The sequence below is a fragment of the Lates calcarifer genome, linkage group LG11, assembly GCF_001640805.2.
Source record: "Lates calcarifer isolate ASB-BC8 linkage group LG11, TLL_Latcal_v3, whole genome shotgun sequence".
NCBI classification, from domain to species: Eukaryota; Metazoa; Chordata; class Actinopteri; family Centropomidae; genus Lates; species Lates calcarifer.
In genome coordinates, this window is record NC_066843.1 from 6,166,614 (window position 1) to 6,190,097 (window position 23,484).

The 23,484-nt window shown below is 40.2% G+C and overlaps 3 protein-coding genes and 3 non-coding genes across 10 annotated transcripts; 5 read left to right on the forward strand and 1 right to left on the reverse strand.

The window, feature by feature from the left end:
* The first annotated feature begins 2,563 nt into the window (after positions 1–2,563).
* On the forward strand, positions 2,564–15,104 carry map3k14a (mitogen-activated protein kinase kinase kinase 14a). Of its 5 annotated transcripts, none has more exons than XM_051074162.1 (17): positions 6,605–6,767; positions 6,904–6,988; positions 8,554–8,811; positions 8,897–8,975; positions 9,094–9,316; positions 9,647–10,036; positions 10,122–10,256; positions 10,343–10,472; positions 10,898–11,026; positions 12,645–12,749; positions 12,846–13,003; positions 13,119–13,269; positions 13,527–13,850; positions 13,944–14,044; positions 14,186–14,324; positions 14,422–14,522; positions 14,647–15,104. In XM_051074162.1, exons 3-17 carry the CDS (start codon positions 8,568–8,570, stop codon positions 14,806–14,808), a joined length of 2,571 nt encoding a protein of 856 aa, XP_050930119.1. In that variant the 5' UTR covers positions 6,605–6,767; positions 6,904–6,988; positions 8,554–8,567; the 3' UTR covers positions 14,809–15,104. The 5 variants fall into 5 exon arrangements, with proteins under 5 accessions (XP_018557572.1, XP_050930118.1, XP_050930121.1 ...); XM_051074163.1 differs by having other exon boundaries at positions 6,606–6,767; positions 6,907–6,988; XM_018702056.2 differs by lacking the exons at positions 6,605–6,767; positions 6,904–6,988 and adding an exon at positions 2,564–2,683.
* Positions 15,105–15,811: 707 nt separating this feature from the next.
* LOC108900795 (apoptosis regulator BAX) lies at positions 15,812–19,718 on the reverse strand. The gene is made up of 7 exons (XM_018702034.2): positions 19,579–19,718; positions 18,922–19,107; positions 18,104–18,152; positions 17,851–18,009; positions 17,589–17,724; positions 17,358–17,462; positions 15,812–17,248 (listed from the first exon to the last, which is right to left on the reverse strand). Exons 2-7 carry the CDS (start codon positions 18,950–18,952, stop codon positions 17,150–17,152), a joined length of 579 nt encoding a protein of 192 aa, XP_018557550.1. The 5' UTR covers positions 18,953–19,107; positions 19,579–19,718; the 3' UTR covers positions 15,812–17,149.
* Positions 19,719–19,724: 6 nt separating this feature from the next.
* rps11 (ribosomal protein S11) lies at positions 19,725–22,031 on the forward strand. The gene is made up of 5 exons (XM_018702044.2): positions 19,725–19,827; positions 20,336–20,476; positions 20,718–20,793; positions 21,222–21,351; positions 21,834–22,031. Exons 1-5 carry the CDS (start codon positions 19,813–19,815, stop codon positions 21,955–21,957), a joined length of 486 nt encoding a protein of 161 aa, XP_018557560.1. The 5' UTR covers positions 19,725–19,812; the 3' UTR covers positions 21,958–22,031.
* LOC127143049 (small nucleolar RNA SNORD35) lies at positions 20,547–20,631 on the forward strand. Its single transcript, XR_007814216.1, has one exon. It is a non-coding gene; the product is annotated as a small nucleolar RNA SNORD35 (small nucleolar RNA).
* On the forward strand, positions 20,996–21,080 carry LOC127143050 (small nucleolar RNA SNORD35). Its single transcript, XR_007814217.1, has one exon. It is a non-coding gene; the product is annotated as a small nucleolar RNA SNORD35 (small nucleolar RNA).
* LOC127143051 (small nucleolar RNA SNORD35) lies at positions 21,647–21,731 on the forward strand. The gene has a single exon (XR_007814218.1). It is a non-coding gene; the product is annotated as a small nucleolar RNA SNORD35 (small nucleolar RNA).
* Positions 22,032–23,484: the final 1,453 nt, after the last annotated feature.

Below are 23,484 nucleotides of genomic sequence, written 5' to 3' on the forward strand. Positions count from 1 at the left end.
ACTGTCGAAGCTGATATATTTATTGTGAAATAATGGATGTATAGGCGTGACTGGATTACACAGTGGACAAAGGAAGCAGTTGTCCACCGGCCCCAGATCCTCGGGAGACTCAGAAATAGTACCTATAGCTGATAGTTTTGTTATTTTTTTTAACTCCAATTTTTCTTGGAAATATGCGTCAGCAAATTACGGTATTAACGAATGCAGTAATATTGTATTTTAGGTAATTTTGTAGTCCTGTCTTGTAGATTATATTGTCTTTAATGATTGTTCAGTGTATAGAAAACTATCCTAGAAAACTGGGAAAACTAGCAGATATTCACATTTAAGAGGCTGGTTCTAGTTAAGTTTTTAATTCAAAAAAATGATTTAAGCAAATAATCAGTTCTCTAAATAAATGCCAATTCACTCTCTGCCAACTGTCTGACAGAGTACATATACAATACAAAGTGGACTGAAATTTGGGGTTGGGGCATCAGGTTAATCTAGCCGCAGATGTGGGCTTTGTAATCAACAAGAGATAGTAATTTATGATAAGAGTCCAATAACATTTCTGGTGTACATGTGTATGTGACATTAGTGAGATACTGGGCAGGGTATCAGGTGATCTGAAACGTTTTATATTGCTCACACAAGTGCAGTACAATGAGTGACTTTGTTATTCATCAGTCAGCCTTGTTCAAAACATGAGTCAAATTATTTTGCTAGTAGAACTGGATGATCACACCATTAGTTGTGATGGTGTCACTATAAGATAATGAGGATCTACATCTATAGACTAGATGTTGCATACAGAATGTGCTCACTTAGAACATGGACATTTTACAAGTGAAACTATAGATAAAATGGTCACACAAAATAAGTGCTATATAGTAATGGTCAGATGTTACTTTAGAGGTTGCCTGACCCGACAAAAGCTTCACTTACTGTTTTAGTGAAAAAGGCTAGAAAAGCACCTCTTGTTTTTCCTCTCCTAGTAATGTATTGCATAATTTTGTCTTCTGATAGCTTTGAGTAAGGGTTCATCTATTATAATAAAAAAGAACAAAAATATATATTCAATAATATTCTAAATTTAATACTTTCATATTTTATGCTCCAAACAAATACTTTCCAGGAGTGAATGTCACTCTGGATGAAACCTGCTGTTCTGCTTGCTTTGTTTAAACAAAATGCTTCCATGGCTTGCCTCTAGATCCTCTTGGCTTTTGTTCACATGTGTCACAACAAGAAGACATCCAGGGATTTTACTTGGTATTGAAAAAGGGGAAATTACCAGATCATTAATATCTTCCTTGGCTTCCATTCACATGTGACACAGACACAGAACTTTTGCACATTTCTGGATGAGGCTGCTCAAGCGACTCACAGTATGTCTATTATTGATATAAGAAATAGAGAACTATTTTAGACCAGCATTTAGCATTGTTCAGTCAGTACTAACAGAGCAAGTAAGCAAAGGCAGTTTAAAGGCATGGTTGTTGTGATAGAAAGGTTCACAATGTTAATGTGTTTTTTGGTCAGAGATTTCCAAACCTTCACAGTTTTAAATAACTCTAAACAACTCCTTAAAAATATTTGGTCAAATCCTCCTTAAAAATCACAGGATATGAACATCAGTGCTAAACTGAACAATTTCTTGATATGTTTGGAAGATTCTTGACACCAATACTCATCAATTAATCAAGATTTACTGCAGTTATATGTGGTAATATTGTAATTTACTTAGATTGCACATTAGACAGACTACTGTGTCACAAGTAAAGCTAAATAGTAGTCTTTGTGCTAAACCCCTTTAGTCCATATAGTATGACTCCATCTTGTGGTACTTTTGTGTCAATACAGGTGATCTAAGGCACACTGTATGTGTATATATCTTCACTCGCTCAATAAAAAACAAGAATTTTCTTTATTCAGTTAGTGACGTTAGTGTGCAAGTTTTTTCCTCATCTATGTCTACTCCACCAAGCATTCAGATGTGCAAGAGATACTTGATAATGTATGATTAAAAGTGGTAAAATCTAAGACACTGAGACCTGTAGTTTCTTTCAAATGAAGTGGAATAGCATTTGATCTATGGTTTTGAGTGTCTCATTATTAACACTGGTTTGGATGACTTAAATAATTAGTAAATTATTAAAATACTACCAGTTAACTGCTCAACTTAACAACTAGGCAAATAATTTTGGCTCTAAAGCTCTGGTTGATTTCTGGGTGCCTGACGAAATAATGACACTATATGTAGTGGGGGTCAGTAGGGGCCCAAGAACATTTTTATTTTTATTTTTTTGCCCTGGGGCCCCTCATGAGGGTAATGCAGCCGTGGCCATTGCTTGCACTTTAGTTTTCACACCTCATAACCACTTCCTTTCTCTCCAGTTTCAGGAACTGTCAAATTAAAAACAGGCGCATACAGGAAGTACTGCTACTTCAAATTAAAAGCGTAACAGTCACTTACAAAAAAAAACATGAAAACTATCACTTAGACCCCAAACAACAAGAAAAATACGTCAGTACAGTCAGTGAACAACAGCAACAATGATAATAATAATATTTTGAATCACTCCATTTAATAGTATTATTGTAAAATTAGGGGATCATAATAGCTACTTTGAAATTTAACCGGAAGCCATTATTCACATCGATGATCGCCATCGGCCGACGCCTACTAACTGGAAGATCGGTAAGTGAAGAATCTACTGTTTAATTACTATTTTATTAATCTGCTAGGTCGAGGAAAACTATTTCTCTGACCTCAGTTTTTCCGGCTTTAATGTGAGACAACAACTTCTCATTTCAAATGTTTGATTTCTGATCGAAAAGCGGAAACATTTCGGGCGAAGTTTTAGTGGAATGGCGGTGAATGTGGCGAGAAGGAAGTTCATGTTTTAGTTCTGTGAGAGCGCCCGTACGGTCTCGAAGAAATATACACATTACGGGACACATAGGCTGTATTTCTATGGTTGTTAATTGAGCTGAAACAAAAACAAAAAACAACAAAGATCAGACCATAAAAGGTAGGAAAGTTAGGCTGCTGTTACTGTAAGTGTGGTAATACAGGTCATCAAACCACATATAACGCCTATTGAAGCCAGATGTCTCTGATTAAAACAACTGCTGTACTCCTGCTTATACTTTTTCACTGGTACCAGGCTATTGCTGGATGCTCTTGTCTGTAAGTGAAGTCTTTTGACAGGACCTCTTTTATATTATTTTTAAGAAAAAAAACATAGGCTTGTTATAATCTGAAAATAAACACAAACGAAGCATGGCAGTGAATGCAAAAAGTACATTCAGAGCCACAACACACGTATAACACATAAGACAACATATGGAAAAGATGTGCTTTTTGATATTTAAAGTTCACTAATTAGTAACTCTACTGTGCTGTAACTGTAGTAGTAACAAGTCCCCACAAGAGCAGTTATATCCTCATTTCATGTTGTCCAGTATTGACCTGCTTAATGTTATGCCATTATTACCTCATATGAACCACATTTATTTGTTTACATCAGTCATCCCTCACAGGTATTGTGTTGTGAGTTGAGAGCTGCTTCTTCGCATTGTTCACATTCATACCGGACATGTCTTGGCCCAGAGTCAAACTCCTGGCCTGCATTTACAGCTAAGCAGCCCTGGCCTGGGTCCATCCCTGAAAGAGGAACCAGCAGTGTCCTGTGCAAATGTCCTATTCTATTCTCATCTGAAAAACACAGAAAGGGCAGACTTACTTACAGACATACTTTGTATAAAATCTGTTCACAACATACATCATCCTAATAGAAAAGTAGGCTGCCACTCCTTTATTCTATTACACTATGGAGTGCACAGCTGTATTATACTACAATGTACATTACATACACATACATAAAATGTATGCCAGAATTAAAGCTATAATATGCTTGATTTAACTCACGTGACTGTGATTGCTTTTCAGTTACTTACCTTGGATTTGAACATCACTCACGTAGCGCTGCAACGATTAGTCAGTTGGTTATGGTCAAATTGTAAGCTATAATACCAAACATTTGCTGTGTACAGCTGCTTAGATGTAAAAATGTGATGCTTTTTTTTGCCATACATGACAATAAACTGAATGTTTGGTTTTTGGGCATTTGAAGATGCCATCTTGGGCTGTGGGAAATTAGAAAGAACATTTTTCATTGTTTTCTGACATTTGATAAATAAGGATTAACAAAAGGCAGATTAATCAGTAATGACAATAATCATTAGCTGCAGCCCCAGTGTTAAGTGTAACTTATTGGGATGCATGCTTATGACAAATCTTCAAATTTGTATGTTGAATTTAGGGCTGCAACTAACAGTTATTTTCATTATTTAATAGTTACGTTATTTTCTAGCTTTATGAATCTATCTATTTGTTTATAAACTGTCAGAAAATAGTCAAAAATGCTCATTATAATTTCTCAGTGTTGAAGGTCCAGTCCTCAGATTACTTGTTTTGTCTGACAAACAGTTCAAAACTTCAAAATCTTATTGTCTCTTACACTGTTTGACCTAATCCAGAACTGTCCATGAAACATATGCATCTATTCTGACTGTTGCTGCAGAGTCATGTTTTTTGTTATTAACTGCAATAAAACCAGTTTCTTTGTTGCAGTAAATAGTGTGGAGAGAAAGGAAAGTTGTTAAGAGACAAAGACTTAATAGTGTGATGTACGCACAACCAAAGCGCGCAGGTTTCTTGAATGCTCTGGGCATGTGCGGTGCAGTACATTTTCCTGAGAAGCAGTCGCCGTTTCTATTAAGGAATGCTCAGCTCTGTGTATTCTGCAGCCAACTTCAGGTTGAGTCCCTATTCACTGTCCTTACTAAAGGCTTTGGAATTTCATTAATCTGTGTGGGTGTACAGCAGCAGTCGGCTCAGTATGGCCACTGACTGTACAGAATGTGGCGTTAAGCACAGGATTTCTCTGCAAAAAACTACATTAGAATGGATTGCACCCATTTTTACTTTAAGCTTATTTTGTATATCTCTCAGTTGCAAGTTAATTAAGTGCACTTGTACATTCTGATGTAAACCAACGTGATAACTCTTTATCTCTTATCTAGAGTTCCAGTTTTTGTTGACAATGTCAGAGAGATGTTGATTCATCTTGATTGCAGATTTGAAGGCAGTAGTTAGTGGCTATATTGTACTGTGTTCATCTGACAGAAAAGTAATGACTATTTTGATAAACAATTGCTCAACTCTTGCAAAAACAAACAAACAAACAAAAAAAAAAACCATTCATTGGTTGCAGTTTCTTTTGGTTTTGGGCTGTTGATTAGACAAGCAATCTGTAGACATAACCTTGGGCTTTAAGAATTTATGACTATATGAGTATTTTGACATTTAATAGACCAAACCAAGACTGCAACTGTCATTTTAGTTATTGATTAATCTAACCACTGTTTTCTCAGTTAATCAATTGGTGTATAGAATGTAAGCAAACAGCAAAAAATACCCATCACAATTTTTCATTGCCCAAGGTAACATCTTCAAAATGTCTTGTTATTTTGAACCAAAACTCAGTTTACTACGATAGAAGACTAAGAAAATAGAAAATATTCACATTTGAGAGGCTTAAAAGTTAACTTATCCTGTTAATCTATAATGAAAAATCGAGCTACATTGAGCTAGCGATGAATTTGCAGATTGGTTCAGGTGTGGATAAAAGGATTAACTGAGAAGATAATTGGCTGCTTAATCAAAACTACTGCCTTACCTCACTATATGCTGCTGTGTTGCTGCTATGATGGCTATTTCTGCTATTAAATACTCATATTATTTTGTTGATTTAAAATGAATCACTGCTGCTGTAAATATGAAACATGGCATTTCAAGACTTCTTAGAAAGTTTTGAATCAGTCCTTGGCTAATAATAGAGTAGCATAACTAAATCCTAACAGGCTATGACAGTGTCCACACAGTCTAAGATACCGTTGCCATGACAATAAACAGTTTCCTTATCACAAAGGAAGCAGTGAGCAACTCGCACTTAGCTTTTCATTTATGGCTTGTAGCAAGAGCCTCTCAAGTGGTATTTGTGAATTTCCTGTGTTCTGAAGCGGTTTTCATGTGCGTAAGTTGTTTTGCTGCTGAAAAGAAAAACAAGTGAGATTATTTCAGATAGATACAGAAGACACCCATACATTTTGAGTGATTCTCCCAGTGGCAAATATTTTCCACAAGAAGAACCTCATAATATCAGATATGAGATTGTCACTATTTTTGAACATTAGAGTGGGCAGTGTTCTGTGTTGTTGTTGTTGATATTATATTGTTGTTATTAGTTTTAATGATCATGTCCATCATTTCTTCTTAGCGTAAAAACCTGACAATATCTTGATAAGCGTGAGCCACAGAGAGCTGACATTCTGGTTTTGCCACTGTCCATAGTTCACATAGATCATCAAAACCAAACCCAAACATGTTATCCTTTTAATCTAGTCAGAGGGAAGAGTAAGTAAATCAGCCCTGTTGGAGGGAGCAGAGGGAGGGGGGAATATGGGGAAGTGGAGATGCATTTCCCATAAGTCATTGTCAGCAAGCTCCTCCTCCCCCCCCCCGGTTGGTTGGCTGACAGCCAGCATCAGGCAGAGCTGAGAGCAGAGTAGCAGCGCCCGAACAGAGACGTTGCTGAGAATCAGACCATGAAGGACGAGGCAGGCGAACAGAGCACCTAGTTTTACAAATGTAGATGACAGGTTAATTCAGGGCGGATACACGGGAGAGAGATCGCAGTTCAGGCTGGCATCTGTTGGTAGGTCTACACGCCCCTCAGCCTCACACACACACAGAGTTGTTTTTGTGGTTGTGTTTATTGCACTGGGGGTTTCTCTATTTCCTTTCCACGTAAATTCACTGGGGTGTGGCGTTTGTGTGCCGTGCTCTCACAGCAGCCGTGCAGCATCCTAAGAAGGAAGTGACAGTGACAATTGCTTCAGTCTAGATAATCTTGCAGTGCATGAAGTCGGCAACAAGGTAATGACTTTGCTAAACTTCAAATGTGACAACAGTTTGGTGTCAGATTTTCTTTAGTATTACTTGTATATTGTCAAGAGCAAGAATATGCAGGATTGATCCTTGTATGACCTCTGTTAAGAACATGTAAATGTGCAGACAGAGTCACAAGTTGAGTGACAAGGAGATGCTACGATGAAGTGTAGTTGACTCACTGATGCAACATGCTGTAACTGTAGTCCCTAAGTCTGTGCCTTTCAAATGGCATTTAACCAGTGCTGAGATGAAAGCAGCGTGTCTATCGATTTTACAGTGATACATGCTTTGCTGATTATAACCTCCAAGCCACAGGCAGGCAATAATAATGCAGATCTTCATTGGAAATTCAAGCCAACTGTGCCTAATGTGCAGTACTTTACTTCCTCTGACTGAAAAAGAGCACTTGCGTTTAACACAGTTGCAACCGTCAAAACAAGGCCAGGGTTGAATTTCCTGTCTCAGCTGCCAACCGCAAAGTTTCAGTTCATTCCGATGATACAAGTGATCGTCATGTTCTTGAACTGCCAGGTTTAGCCAAGTTTAAACAAGCTGTAAAAAAAGCAGATTAACATGAACCAAAGCACAGCACAGAAGCTGTCATTGTTGCACTGAATTGCGTGCATATTTCTGCTGACAAGAGTAAAGATATTGTGCCTTGAGCCTTGTGGTATTAGAGGAATGCCCCCCTAAAATAAACAGACCAACATGCAGAACTTAATGAAGAATCAGATGAAAACAAACAGACACATTTCAATTTCAATTTCAACATTAAAGTTACTGGAACTTTTAACTTGAAAATAACCAATCACACTCACATTAGCTGACGGGAAAAAGTTATTAGTTGCATTATGGGGAAACAGTTTGAAGAATTCTTTATCAAGAATCAAGAATTCTTTATTGTCATTGCGTACACATAACGAAAGTTCGTTTGGTAGCTTTCGGCTCAAAATAGACACAATACTTCGAAATACACAAACAGAAAAAACAACACACACTATACATACTAAACACACTATGAATATATGCAATATAATATAATAATATGTGCATTGACCAGTAAACTAGAGCTGGAATGAGAAGTCGATTGATCAATTACTTGTTGGACAGAAAATTCATCAGTAATGATTTTGATAATCAAATAATCATTTAATAATTCACCAAAAATGCCAAACATATGCTTGACAAAAGAAATAATCAAGAAAATGGTTGGCAGGTTAATTGCAGCCTCAGTAGTTGCAGCCCTCTTATAAGCTTGCTTTCATTTTGAAAAGCCTCATGAAACACAGGCAGTACATCTTTAGTCAACTCCATTAATCTGCAAACATATTTGATCGACTCTTTCTCAGAGAGACAACACCATTGAGGGTCTACCAGAAAATGATGCCAAGATTTCAGGAGCCACACAAAGTTTCCACACAAAAGTTCCAAGCATATATAATCAGTTATTTCTTATTTAGCATTAATGCAGTCATTTAGGTGGAAGACAAACTGCAGATGTGGAGAAAGCCCTTGACTTATCATTTGCCTGTGGTATTCTGTCTTTCCAGATCCAGCAGAAGAAATGGCGGTTAGGCAGAGGATTTTCAACTCAACAGCACCATTCTCCGGATCGCCCCAGGCTGAGCTGAAGGGGTCTTGCTCAGCCGCAGACCAGGACACGGAGGAGGGGGAAGAGGAGGAGAAGGACAGCAAGATGGGCTTCCCACACTTAAACCCCTTTGTTAATAAACTCTTGACCCATGGAACTGCAGAGCAAATGGATGAAATGCACTTTAAGACCTCAACAGTCATTGCTCAGGCTTCATGTAAATATCTCTTTTTTTAAATAATATAATACATTTAATAACTATGCCTGGACACAATTTAACGTTAACACTTTGCTCACCTCAGGTGAAACCCAGGACTCCCAAGAGTTTATCCCATCTTGTTGTGAACGATCCTTTGTTCCCATCCCCAACTGCTTCACCAGGTATGACGTTACCTTGACAACACTGCCTGCATTTTACACTTCGTATTCACTTTCTTCAGTTATACTGAGTTGTTTAATACCATCTCTGAGATTCATATTGTTGCCTCTTTGTTTGCAGCAGTCTTTCCTCAGAGCACAACAACGTGGCATGCCCAACGACAGCTTCTGTCCAGGAGCCCAACGGCTCATCAGTGCAGCTCAAACCCAGGAAAAAGAGCAGGAAGAAGCGTAAGGGGAAGAAAAGGCTGGAGAAGAAGAAGAAGGAGAAGCAGCGACACAGACATCGAACACCCTCTGGAGTCCCTGAACAGGAGAGTGGAAGATCTCTGGTTCAAGTCCTGGTGAGAACTCTGTTTTTTTTTTCCTCACATCTCATTGAGATTTAGATGGGAAAAAGCTATTCAAACTGCCAGTAAGATTTAGGTTGGTACATAGTATACTCTTGTATTATTAAAAGACCTGAGAGTATTTGCAGTGTTTTCCTTGCGAAGCATCTTCAAGGATAAATTGAAATATTTGTTGGCAGTTGGAGGCTCGCGCTCCAGACATTCCCAAGCAAACATTAGCATCCAGTGGATCTCTGGATGCAGATGAATCTCCCTGAACGGACTCACACAAGAATATAAACACCATGTAGTCTGATCAACCGTGCTTTTGTTTGTCTTCCCTAGGATGGGACATCTCTTGGAGGAAGAAGCAACCTCAGTGATTCTTGCTGTAGCAGCATTGAAAGCTCAGAGGAGCAGGACAGAGGGCCTCCCCTCTACAGCCGACAGATCTACAACACATGCTCCAGCTGCTCACCCCTGACCTGGGGGGACCAGGTCTGCGGCCACCTCTCCAGTCTCCACTCCTTCGAGCGGGACAGCGACTCAGACTCCCTCAGCAATTTGAGACACTGCTCGCTGGCCCTCGCTGGCCTCAGGTGTAGCGTCAGTCAGGGGGACCCGTGCTACGCAGGGCCCTTCTTCAAAGATGTGGAGAGGGATGCGAGAGAAGAGGAATACAAGCTCTCAGTAGCTGATTCTGACCCCAACGAGGGAATCATCTTTTACAATGATGTATGTTCTGCTTAGCGTCCTGTCTTCTGTCTGTTTTTGAAATACGGTTTAACCAAATTAACGGGTTTCTCTCTTTTCCTTACAGAAAATTCAGCCTGTGGACTGCGAGTACAGGGAAGGGAGGGAGTTTGTCCTCACAGATTTTATCAAGGAAGGCTCCTACGGTGAAGTGCGCACCGCTCGAGATGTCAACACAGGCTTCAGATTTGCCATCAAAAAGGTAACACAGAGCATATCTCTCTCTTGTTTTTTTCCATTAGCGTTCTCTGCGACTGATTAATCATTTGTTCCATGGTTTCCCCACAGATCGCCCTGAAGAGGTTCAGCAGTGAGGAGGTGGGTGCGTGGAGTGCCCTCAGATCTCCTCGCGTGGTGGAACTCTTCGGAGTGGTCAGAGAGGGGCCTAATGTTCTACTCTTCATGGACCACAAATCTGGTAAACATCTCTTCCCTTTTACACACAGACTCACTGCTGCTTTTCAGATCAAGAGCGAGGTTGAGTGATGAATTAAGTGTAAAAACATGTACCGTAGCTGCGCCGTGAGGAAGTTGAAGAGTACAGAAATGCGGATGTGATCAGTGTTGAGATGTGGAAGTGGGTGGTTCTGGGATGACTGTTGAGCTTTGTTGAAGCCAAATTACACCAAGCTACTGTAATGGGAGATGGCCACTTGATAAACACAATGACATACTGTACCTCACACTATTTTTCCTTTGTCATCAAACTGCACTTCTGCTTTAAACACTTCTGCACAGGCCATAATAGCAGAAGGAAGAGTTGACTCAGATACTGTGTATTGGTGAATATTAACAAGACATAATGCAGCCTTTGTCCTGCTCTGACCTTATCTGTTATTTCAGGCTCTCTGGGCCAGTTGATAGCCAAGCGTGGCCGGCTGCCAGAGGATTTGAGCCTCCACTACCACTCGCAAGTCTTAACAGGGCTGGAGTACTTGGTAAAGAAAAAGGTGGTGCACCTAGATATAAAAGGTATGTTATACTAAATGTGTCTTTCTTTTTTCCCAATTACACAACAGTTAAGAGTATTGTTGAGGCCTCATCTGAGTCACTCTAAAAAGTCAAAACACGAATGGTGATGCCATAGTGACAACTGATTTGATCTCTTGAAGGTGTGTCCTTGACACTTGACATAGTTACTGACTGACATATAAGTTATGTCTAAAAACCAAAATTTTATAAAGATCTACTGACATTAAAGGACGTAGTACTTTTATTTCAATTTGTCCTGAACTCACAAGGTTTAACCTTAAATTAAGCCAATATCTTAAGAGGTACGCTTGTCAAAAGTCTCAAAATCATTGTCACTATTTCCTCTGTGAAATATTTTTCGTTGTCTGGTGAAACAGATAAAGACTTTCTGATAAGCAACAAAAGCAAAGCAAGAAGTACATTTTTTCCCCCTAAAATGTGAAAATGAAATCTTTATCTCGACATTGTCTACGTTTAAACAATGAATAGTAACATTCCTGTATGGATGAATTGTCTAAAATGTGGTTGGAAATGTTAAGACTGAAAAAGTGACACCAAAACACAGACACCAGATGTTGGCATCAGCAGATAAACACTTTCAAGCTTGATTTTAATAGCAGTAATTACACAGCTCCAAACATAGTAAAACAAAATGTGTCAGCTTGACTTTTACTTGTGGTACGTAGCGAAAGACAAAAACACACGGGGGGGAGTTAAATCAGATTTCTAATTAGTTCTCATCAGAGGATTTTATGTCTTTGCGCAGCTGTTGTGTGGAACACAAGTGTCACACACACAGTAGATTTGATCTTCAGCAGCACCTGTGTTGTGAAACTAGACTACCACAGAGAAAAAACGGCGAGCTGGGAATTTCCCACAGTGTGACTCACCGCTGCTCTTTAGAAACCGCGCATGTGCACAAAGTCAGGAGAGAGCTAGAGAGAAGAAGAAAAAAAGAAAAGGAGAGATCGAAACAGAAGGAGGGGTGTGTGTGTGTGTGTGTGGGGGGGGGGGGGGTGCGGAGCAGGAAGCTGTTAGAGAACAACAGGAGAAAAAGTACAAGGGCAGAGGAGAGGCAGAGGATGAAAATAATGGGGTGAGAAGTATTAAAAAAAGAAGGAAAGAAAAACAGAAAGGGAACTACGTTAGAGGAAGAACAAAAAACAGACAAAAGCTGGAGGGCAGGCAAAAAAAAACTAACAAAACAAAAACACACTGTTGGTGTTGTTGCAGCTCAGGCGCCACCTGGTGTCTGTAATGCCTCGGGAAAAGCAAGACAGTAACGCCAAATCCCTTTATCTGCCGCCTGTTTACTAGTCTCCACATTCATTCCACATTAAAGTGTTTTCTACAGCAGCTGTCCTTCAGTGACTTCATATTTCCCTCATACTCAGCTCCTTTGTCTGTAGTCTGTTTGATCTTTGTGCAGCTGCCCTGTTTCTAATTATGTCGTCTGTACTGTGAACTGCACAGCACCAAGTGCCACTGAGCACACAGAGCAGAGTTAAATTAGTCAAGTCAGTTTATTTATAGAGCACACTTAAAAACAACAAGTGTTGACCTAAATGCTTAATGCACCTTAATGCAGTGGATCATTGTCTCTGCTTGTTTCCCACAGCTGAAAATGTGTTGCTGTCGGAGGACGGTAGAGACACCTTCCTGTGCGACTTCGGACACGCAGAGAGACTGGACAAACAGGGGCAGAGCCTCAGCGGGTCCAACGGTAAATGCTGCATTAACGTTAGCGATTCAGTTGAGCTGTGTAATTTATCCGCTTCCACGTCTTAATCCGTTGTTTTCTCAATGTAATTCAATGCAGATCTGAAGGGCACAGAGACCCACATGGCCCCTGAGATCGTTAAAGGGGAATCCCGCGGAGCCAAAGCAGATGTGTGGAGCAGCTGCTGCATGTTACTGCACATGCTGAACGGGTGTCAACCTTGGACAAGATACTACAAATGTAGACTTTACCTCAAGGTATCCCTCACAGCGACACACAAGATGCTAACGGCCTGCCGTTTCACCACAGATGTTCAGTCAGTTTTCATATCAAACCTTGACCTGGTCCTTTTTCTTTTGGTGACGGTTACAGATTGCTAATGAGCCTCCGCCTCTGAGAGAGATCCCACCTGACTGTAGTCCTCTCACTGCTGAAGCACTTAAGGCGGGACTTCAGAAGGATCCAGTCAAGAGAGCATCAGCAGCAGAGCTCAAAGAAAAAACTGACAGAGCTCTGAAAGAAGGTAACATACTTCCACTGTGTTTTTTGTTGTGTTCATAGCAATGAAAGTGATGCCTTCCACAGTTCCAATAACATACTAGTAAAAAATCTGCTAAGCACTCACAACATCACTTGCTGCTGCTCATTAGCTTAATGCTTCGAGCTCACAGTAATAAGCCCAGATGAGTGCATCATCATTTTATGAAATTGCATCCTTGCTTGCTGAATGCTTCAGCAGCAGCAGTTTAGAGTTAATACAATCTGTTTGTGTGACTGCAGTGGGAGGCCTCACCAGCCCAGTGAAGGGACCCTACACTGAGCCCCTGTACATAGCCAATGAACCTCCAGACTCCCTGCAGCCCATCAACAGCAGCGTTGACTATGAAGACGAGGTGGAACATGAAGAGTCTGTGGAGAGGGCGATCACAGCAGGGAGGAGGGCAAAGGAGCTGGATGATGAGGAGGAAGAGAAGGAGGCTGACAGTAATGAGTCAAAGCGAGGCTCGCAGTGCTATCCACAGATGCTGATCTCTGAGCCAAACCACAAGAGGAGCAACAAGGAGACCACTGTGCCCGAACTTGAGCTACGTAAACTGGCGCGAGGTGAGGTTTCTTTCACTCCTCTGCTTCTTGTGTCCAGTCTAGGGTGTGTGTGTGTGTGTGAACCCTGCTCACTGTTTTCCTGCTTCTTTGCAGATTTCTACCTGAGCAGTCTGTCTCAGCCTCAGTCTGTTGAGATGCAGGAGCATCTCTTGTCCTGCCTCAGCAGTGAAAATTGGGAACAATGGGACAAAAAGGTAACCAAAAATACACAACTGAGTACACCTGTGATTTACCTCACAGTATGCAGAGGATAAATAATTGGTTTAAGCAAAGAGCCTCTTTAGTGTCCATCCGTTTGGCTTAAGTAACAACAGGCTTTTTAAAATTTATCCCAGGACTCTGGCCGCTGGTCCCTGAGCCCAGGAGACGACTTCAGCTCTGGCGTCTTCTCCTACAACAGTCAGCCCGATGTGCAGGTCTTCAGTATGGATTTCCTGGGTCACAGGCAGCTACCACCACCCTGCTGTTTTGAAGGTGAGATGGCAAACATTAATCTTTCTCTTCTTTTAACTGTAACACACAATACCATTTCCCGTACATCATGTGCATCTCTGCTATGTAAATGGCTCAGGGGTGGACGTCTGCATCAGAGACTTCAGCAGGAGGAGCATCCGGATCAGGGAGACACGCCGGGTGAAGGTGGGCCACATCGCGACCGGAATCAGTGATCAGGTGAGGGGTGGCAGCATCACACGCTCACGAGTCATGGCGGCAATTCGTGTTAGTCTGATTCGGTGTCTGTAAAAGCCAAGTTACACTTGTTTAAATGCTCATTATGTGTGTTTCTCCATTTTAGATCTCTGAGAGAGTTTTCACTCTAGAGACACAGCAAGGCCAGCAGATCGCTCACGATGAGGAGGTGCAGGAGTCCGGTCTGGAGCTCTGCTGTGTTGCCGCCCCAGACTACAGTCCTGCCTGGAGGTGGAGGATCAGAGATGGAGTGCTGGAGACGAGATAGAACCAACAACTTTCCCCCTTCCATCGGCCACAGTGTCATCTTAACCGCTGATCATATCACTTTGTGCTGAATTGCTTTAAATGTGCCTTTGTCTTTTCCATTTGTCTTACATTGCAAGGACCATGCATTTATGAGATCTACCTGAGCTGCTCTTATAGCAGAACTGCCTCATGTAAAATGCCACAATGGAGTTTGTTACGTACCTTTTTGTCTTTTAAGTAGCCATAACTCAAAGCGCTGAGCATACTGTGATGTGTATATGTTGATTGTTCTGAGTCAATAAACAGTACACTGAACTATGCAGTGTGATACATTATTGATCTCACTTATTCACTTGATTCATTGATTAATTAGTTCACTATCCACAATGAATATCCAAAATAATATCATATGAAGTCAGACTTAATTTTTTTGCGATTTCTAAGCTTTAAGTGCAGTTTGAGGGTGGCACCATGGTGCAATGGTTTGCACTGTCACCTCACAACAAGAAGGTTAGCCAGATTGCCAGTAAATTTTGTACAGAAACTTGTAGTCTGCAGAGAATGATTTTATGACATGTCCTGTAATACAGTAAAAATTTCCCATTAAATTATTTGGCCCATGCAATGGATATTCACAACCCCACAGGCTGACTTTCAGTGGTTATGGTTGACCACGTTGATCTTTACATCCACCACCATTATCAGGTCAAATGTTTTGCACAAGCAATAAACTAAATCTAAAAAAATCAACATAATTACTGCACTTTGTGAATAAAATAGCAAAATAATGAGGATTTAGATATGTGACCCCCAACCTAGATTTGTTGTGACAATTTAATAAACATTTTAACAATAAAATCTTCAATATGTGATGAATGTTACAGCCACTACCAGTCTAATGTGGCTTAAATGACTTCAAAGTGCATGAATGTGATTCATTTCTTATGGTGGTTATGCTGTATTGAGCCTATTGAGTATAAATCTTCATTCCTCAGGTAATTAATGCATAACCACATCTGCAATAACAGTTAAAAGATTTATTTTTCCATATTATAACATACAAGGTCACTGCAAAAAGATTTTCAGGGAGACTCCAAACTAATTTCAGCTTTACAAATGTGATAGAAAACAGTGAAAATTTGAGAATATCAAAGTGATTTCAGAGTAAAAAAAACACCAAGGCACTGACAAACAAGAAAAACGTATAAAAAGCCTTTTGCTGTGTAGGTAAGATTGAAGGTTGAATAACTCAGGTAAAAATACAGTACTTTGAACATGTATAAAGTGAGGTAAGCATCTGTGAGTAATCCAGTGCTTTCTGTATCTGCAGTGCAACTTTCTTCTTCCGTAGACTACAGGAAGCATCAGTTCATGACTTGTGGCTCCATTTGCAACACAGACAGAAATAATTGGCAAGATTTATCTCATCGGGAGCCACATTATGGTCACAATGCTGGTTAAAAATGCCACTTAAGATGGCATATGATTGAATGTCACACACGGCAGGATTTTAAATTCAGCTGTCAATCATAGGACTTTTCATCCATGTGATGATTCATGTGAATGTAAACAAGTTTGTACACATGTCCCTGCTGTGACACTTACCATGAAATAAGGCTGATTTGTGCATTGATGGGAAGAAAGGGGGAAATTATTTGGGCTAGTCTGAACTCAGTTATAGTCAGGTGTATTTTTTCTTTATCTACACCATGTTATTGTTAAATTTGATAAATGTTTGCAAAAATATCTCTTTAACTTGATGGGATGTGACCACCCTCCGACACATTCATTGCCAGCAGATCATTACAGACGTACACCAGTAAACACTCACAAATACATATGGAGATGGAATTTCTAGCATACAGACACTATGATGAGATGGATGGAGAGAGTGAGAAGATCAGAAAATTAAGTAAGGAGGAATAAAAATAAAACTACTTTGAATATAATGCGATTTCAGTCCTTATATCTTTTGGGACAAAATTCAGAATGCAGTGAGTGTTTTTTTAAGCTGTACCAAGTAAAAAATAAATTACTTAAAATGCATTCCCTGTTCAAGTCTGACAACCTCTCCACCCACCGCATTTTGTGCATGTAATCATGCAAAGCTCACTTCCTCAGTGGCATAGGGATAATGGGTTTGACAGTGCGTTCAGTTTAAACTCCCGATCCTTAGACATGAATGGGAGACAGACGTGGTTCTCCTTGTCCAAATACAAGTTCTTCCTGTTCGACTTGTTCACTCCGCCATAGCTTCTTTCTGTTGTCCTTCTGATGTTCTTTCATTTTTTGTTCCCGTCCCCATTTCCCTCAGTCATAATTCTTCCTGTCTTTCTCCTGTCTGCTCTTCAAACACCCCCTCACATCTTGCGAATGACTAGAACAGTGGTGAGAACACCAGCCAAGAAAACCCCCACCGTCTGCCAGGTAGGGGTGCCGAAGTAGGAACGAATGCCCTCCTAAAAATCAATAACAGACACAAACATTAATAAATGTCTTACAAGCAATCAGGAACTCAATTACCAATCAATGATGTGTTGGAACTGCAGCCATAAATTAGCTCCTTACCCAGCCACCTTGCTCCCTGATCCAGTTGATCACATGTTCCCGGAGGTAGTCCATGGTCCAGCTGATGATGGTTCTGATAATATCAGGAACTTGGGTCAGAAGAGCCTGAGAGGGTGTGAAGGGAAGATGCTTTAGATCTTTGTTATTCAACCACAATTTCGTAATAGAGGTATGTCTCACTTTGTTTTGTATTCATAATGTGGTGAGGTACAACACGGCTGCTTCACTTACTTTGATGACAAGTCTGCAGGCAAAGTAGAACAGTGCAACCACCCTGCCCCAATTGAATTTTCCATCTGAAAAGATCTCAACGGCAACTCTCAGGAACATGTCTTTTGTGGGACTGAGTGAAGAGTCATTTATCATCCTGGAGAAACAAAAATTGAGCGATTAAGGGCAGGCCAATTTTATAGCTGCTATCGGTTAAACCTTGTAATTCATAATACTTCATGTCTTGACTTTAATGGCAGAGATACAAAGACAGGTAGTCAACCTCTGGAGCTCAACATTGCCATCCAGCTCATCTCCAATCTGCTGTAGACACTGAGCGAGCTTCTTGTGGTTTGGATCACGCAGCTCTCCTCCACCCAGCTGTGCCCTGGTCACTACAGTATTGCTGTCTCCATGGCGCTGAACCCGCTGATAGATGAAACTACATAGGGGATTACAAAGACACAGTAATATATATAATTTAACTACTTGCCCAGGTCAGTAAAGAGAAGGCAAGGTGTACAGCATATACTTACTCCTTTAACAAAACGGCTCCGACTTCCAGTATCTGATCTTTGGTATTTCCTGAGAGGCAAAGGTCAATGTTAAATCATTAAAATGCTGGTACAGCTGTTTTACAACCAAAGTTATCTCATATTAGCACTAAATTAGGAAACACCTTAAGAATTTGTGCCTCTCTAGGTGCATGCTTACTGTCACTTCAGTCGGAATCTAAAGTCACACTTTACAACGAGATTATTTAAATTAATCGCACTTACAATAACATACGAAAACATTGTATTTTAGATTGATTTATAGATAGATTTATATATTCCCATGATTTCACATTTGCTATTGCGTTTTTCTTTTTATATCAATTGCGTTCACATTTAAAAGAACTAGTGGGAGACATTAAGCGTATACAAAGGCAGTACATATTATCCACAGTGCTAATTGCTGGCTAAATGAATTAGCTTAAGTTAACTAGCTAAAGAAGGACATTGTGGTGTCCCCGTTGTATTGGTTAACGAGTCCGAGATACCAAAGGTGTTTGACATTTTCGGGTGAAAGGGTGTAGCCTCCTCATATCTATCTTTCGGTTTTGTTCAAACATATTTGCTAACTCACTGTTGTAGCCTCTCGAGCTAACGCGGCGTTCGAGAACGCAGAACAAGCGCTAGCTACAATTATGCTAACCTCTGTTCAGCTAAGCGTTGACGCTAGCAAGCAAACACGCTACAACCACAGGACAAAAGTTACTTGTTTAACTGTCAGATTGTCTGCGTCTATCAATCTGCTGGCGACACTGTCACGGTCAGTTTAATGTTATAATGTTGTTGATGCTAGCCAGTACCTTGGTCGCCTCCTCCCGGGTGAGATGCCATCTTGTTGACTGTTTAGATCGTCTTTACTTCCGTACAATCATGTGACGACGTTTTATTTGTTTGTGAGAACCGCGGCCGCGGATTTATAAATCGTCGCTGAGGATGCTGGGACCGACGTGATGTCACAGCATTACATCAGGGGCGGTGAGGTCATCCTGTAAAAAACAGTAAAGTATTTGGGCACTTATATAGCTTTAAAAAAAACTTGTACACGTGTGTGTGTGTGTGTGTGTGTGTGTGTGTGTGTGTATGTATGTATGTATATATACAAGAAAGTCTTTAACTTCTGGCATCAAAGAGACTTAACATTATAATTTAACCCACTGCTTGGCTTGCTCTAACAAGGAATAAAATAAGAAAACATTTGATGGACCCTCCTGAAGTGTTCTTTTCCAATGTATGTATCATTTATTCATTTATTGTTTTATTATTAATAGTATTTCATTTAAAACTTATTTGGAATATCTATTTGTTCCCCGCTACATTTTCAACTCTTATTTTCTCTTATGTCGATACAGCTTGTGTTGTTATCAGCTCTCCTGTACTGTGTACTGTACTTGTTTGTACCTTCAATAAAGCTGAAAAAAGGTCGTCGCACTGTCTCTATGTTTTGTAGATCTACTCACCGCGCAACTTGTAACACCACCTCGGACAACTCCAAATAAACAACGAACAGTTTAAACGTGTTTATTGTCTTCTCCGCATATATCCATTAGAAATGTTTGTGAACAATTAAACAATTATAAAAATGTGTGTTGAATTTTTGAGCCTCGCCTTTTCGTAAACGTCACTTCCCGTGCCTCGCAGTCTTCCGTCCGCCGCGCGCATGCATAGGCCTCTTTACGACTCGGCTGGCAAAGATGGCGGATGCACAAGTACGTTCGGGAAAACGGCGTGGTGAATTTAAATCGATAAATATGCGTTTTAATAAACTTATTAGGCTGCATATGTTACGTATATACAATTATGGACTCTTTATACACGGCCCTGAGCCATTTCAAACCACACTCGGGCTTTAGTAGTTAAGATTTGTTGTTGACGATCAGCATACCCTCGTGTAACGTTTAACTAGCCGGGGTGCTAACTTTGTTAGCTTAGCCTGCTGCTATTAACTGTCCCAATTAATAGTGCCTCACTTTATTTATACTGCCAGTGGTAGTGACATCCATCAGAGCACTTTTCATGTAATGTAGCCGACAATATGTCGTTTCGACGAAGGGCAGTCCTTCCTTCCAAGTCTTCATAAGAGGAAGTCAGTCTTGAACCTTGAATCTTGGTTAGCGAGGCCGGGCGGCCACAGTGTATGGAAGTGTGGATGGTAGAGTTAACGTGGTTTTGGTGTTGCACAGCCCTAATATTGCCGATCTTTCTGTTGCTCCACAGACCGAGAGGGCTTATCAGAAACAGCCCACCATCTTCCAGAACAAGAAGCGTGTTCTGGTCGCTGATGGTGGCAAGGAGGTCAAGGAGAAGCTCCCCCGTTACCACAAGAGTGTCGGGCTGGGCTTCAAAACCCCAAGAGAGGTAATTCACCGTCTATAGGCTTTCTCAGAATAATAGAGAAACTGAACCTGTTAAGTTCTTCTTTGTAAGCTGCAAGTGATGTTTTTTCTCACGATGGTCTTCCAAGCCTGCAGGGTTCTGACGACAATGCCTTATGGCAAAACTGATGCAGTCTCAAAAACTTAGCAATGAAACCGGGTTATATTTCTAGGGGGAATGTGTAGAGTGATAAAACTAACAACACTGTCTTTATTCTCTCCAGGCTATTGAAGGCACTTACATTGACAAGAAATGCCCCTTCACTGGAAATGTCTCCATCCGTGGCCGTATCCTCTCTGGTCAGTTTAATACTCAACAATAAACTTAAACACTAGCCTGATGGCACTGGCTTGGGTTGCTGCAGTAGTGTTGTTATAGAGTCCATGAATTTGCTTTTAATGTGCTGCTGCTGCAACTTTTAGATGCAGGTGAAGCAGTCCAAGCCAGAACCAGCAGACTAACTCAACACAAATTTAAATACTGACTTTTTTGTCACTGTCCTGCAAATGATGTTTTTTCTCACGATGGTCTTCCAAGTCCTCTGGGCTCTGACGACAATGCCTAATGGCAACACTGATGTAGTCTAGTGACGAATAATAATTTCTGTAATACTGGAATGAGCAGTTTCTCAGATCCTCCTAGTCTTTTGATCTCTGGCTTGATTGCCTTCTGTAATGTCAACAGGAAGCTGTTAATCGCAAATTTTGATTCTGTGTCTGTTCTAAAGGTGTGGTGACCAAAATGAAGATGCAGAGGACCATCGTTATCAGACGTGACTACCTGCATTACATCCGCAAGTACAACCGCTTTGAGAAGAGGCACAAGAACCTCTCTGTCCATCTGTCACCTTGCTTCAGGTACTACACCTCTAACATGTTGTTGAATTTCATACAGTCAGAGCAAACATGGAATAACTTGATAGAGAATTTTTTTTTTTTTTTTTTTTTTTTTTTTCCCCCCAGCTATAGCTATATTTCCCCTCAACCAACTTTCATATCTGATTTGATTTGGTAGTTGTTACTAAAGGTGTAAAACCTACATTTTGTTTCAGAACAGTGTATTTGTTCTACTACAGCTCTCTAAATCAGCACCTGTCTGGTGTCTAAAGTTCATGTGATGCTATAATCCTGCCAAAAAGTCATTATATTTTGCTGCAAATGATGTTTTTTCTCACGATGGTCTTCCAAGCTCAGGAAGCTCTGACGACATTGCCTTTGGCAAATGCTGATGCAGCTCAGCTTTACACCTCCTACTCAAACAGAGTTAATTATCTGCTTGACACTGGACAGAGATACCCTGACCACCTGTTAATCTGTCGGGATTGTGTGTTTTCCTGCAGAGACGTCACAGTTGGAGACATTGTGACTGTTGGAGAGTGCCGACCGCTCAGCAAGACCGTGAGGTTCAACGTCCTCAAAGTGACAAAGGCTGCTGGAGCCAAGAAGCAGTTCCAGAAGTTTTAGGCGTGTGACCATGAACAAGAAAGCTGCTGTTAGCTAACTTGTCTCATTGTCAAATAAAGAACCTTGTTTAAGTAGCCCATTTTTGCCATTTGTCTTTCTCAGTCTAAAATGTTCAACTAAATAATACAATGCACCTAAACTGATCCGCTCCCTCTGTTTTATTTTCTCAAGTGTACTCAGTCTTTTGCTAGTACATAATGATAAACGTGGTGGTACACTGCATATTACCAGTTGATGTTTGCCAAGGATTATAGATGGCCTCACCTGCAAAACAGAAAATCTAGTCTTTGATCAAATCCAGGGATAATTTGAATATCACATTAAGACTTGCTGATAAGACAGCATTTTAAACCTGGGCTTAACATTATGTGAATAAAAACTTAAATTGGTATGAAGTAGAAAAATAGATGATGCATATCACTTTTTTTTTTCCAACATTGAGAATGATCATGAATCTGAAGTCCAGTAAAAAGAAACTTGATAATAGGGATGGGGCAGCGAGGCTGAATGGAGAGGGTTTTTTTTCTTTGTTAGATTGTCTTCTCTACAGCCTAGCAATTGTTAATCACTATTACTGTCAAAAACAGTCAACTTTACAAAATTAGTTTAAGCCTGAACAGTTTAAGACCACTGGGTACTGTGTAGCCCAGAACTTGCAGTGAAAGATAAAATCGGACTCAACTTTTAACGGCTAATTATTGTATCTTTACCATCAAATGGAAAACAACATACAGGTTAACCTGATAATGCAAACTGTAAAGTACAATAGAGTAACCCAGTACAGAAATGCAAGGGTCAGTGAAAGTGCAATTTGGTGTCAAAAGCTACTTGTATGCATACACTTGGTGAATAGTGTACAGTTCATACAGCCTGGTTAGATTTACATCTGACTCATTTCCCCAATACACTGAATGCATACGCAATGATTGTATAATCAGTTTTTACATAATGAATACCAGTTGGAAATCAGACAGGATGTCAACCAGTCTGCTCAGATGTAAATGTTGTTTACAGATTTGATTAGATCAACATGAAACCACCAGTATCCCATGTATCCCAGTAGTAAGGAGAAAACAAAATCTGTGATATAAAGGTTACTGCACCACACTGAGAGTGTGTGGTGTATATTTTGATATTTAATTGGGATTAGCTATCAATGTGCTTTTACACAGCAGCGCCTCCCAATGGTTCAGAAGTTTACAAGATGTTTTTCAACAGAAAACAAATGTGACCAGCAGAGGGCAACAGATAACTATTTTATGTAGATATCTACCCAATACTTGAATTCAGTGCATCGCTGATGAACTCATAGAGGGCTATTTTGTATACTTGTCATACTTAAAGGTAAAAGTTACAGGAGTGCAGGTTTGTATGTATGAGTGAAGTCACTTTATGACTTGATGTGTGTATTGACAATGCTGGATTTGTGAGAGAGTGGCTCATTTATCATAGTAATGACTTAAATACTGAAAATAACACAATTTCCTAAAAATAATTGAGCATCTAAACACCTAATTAATTTAAGGT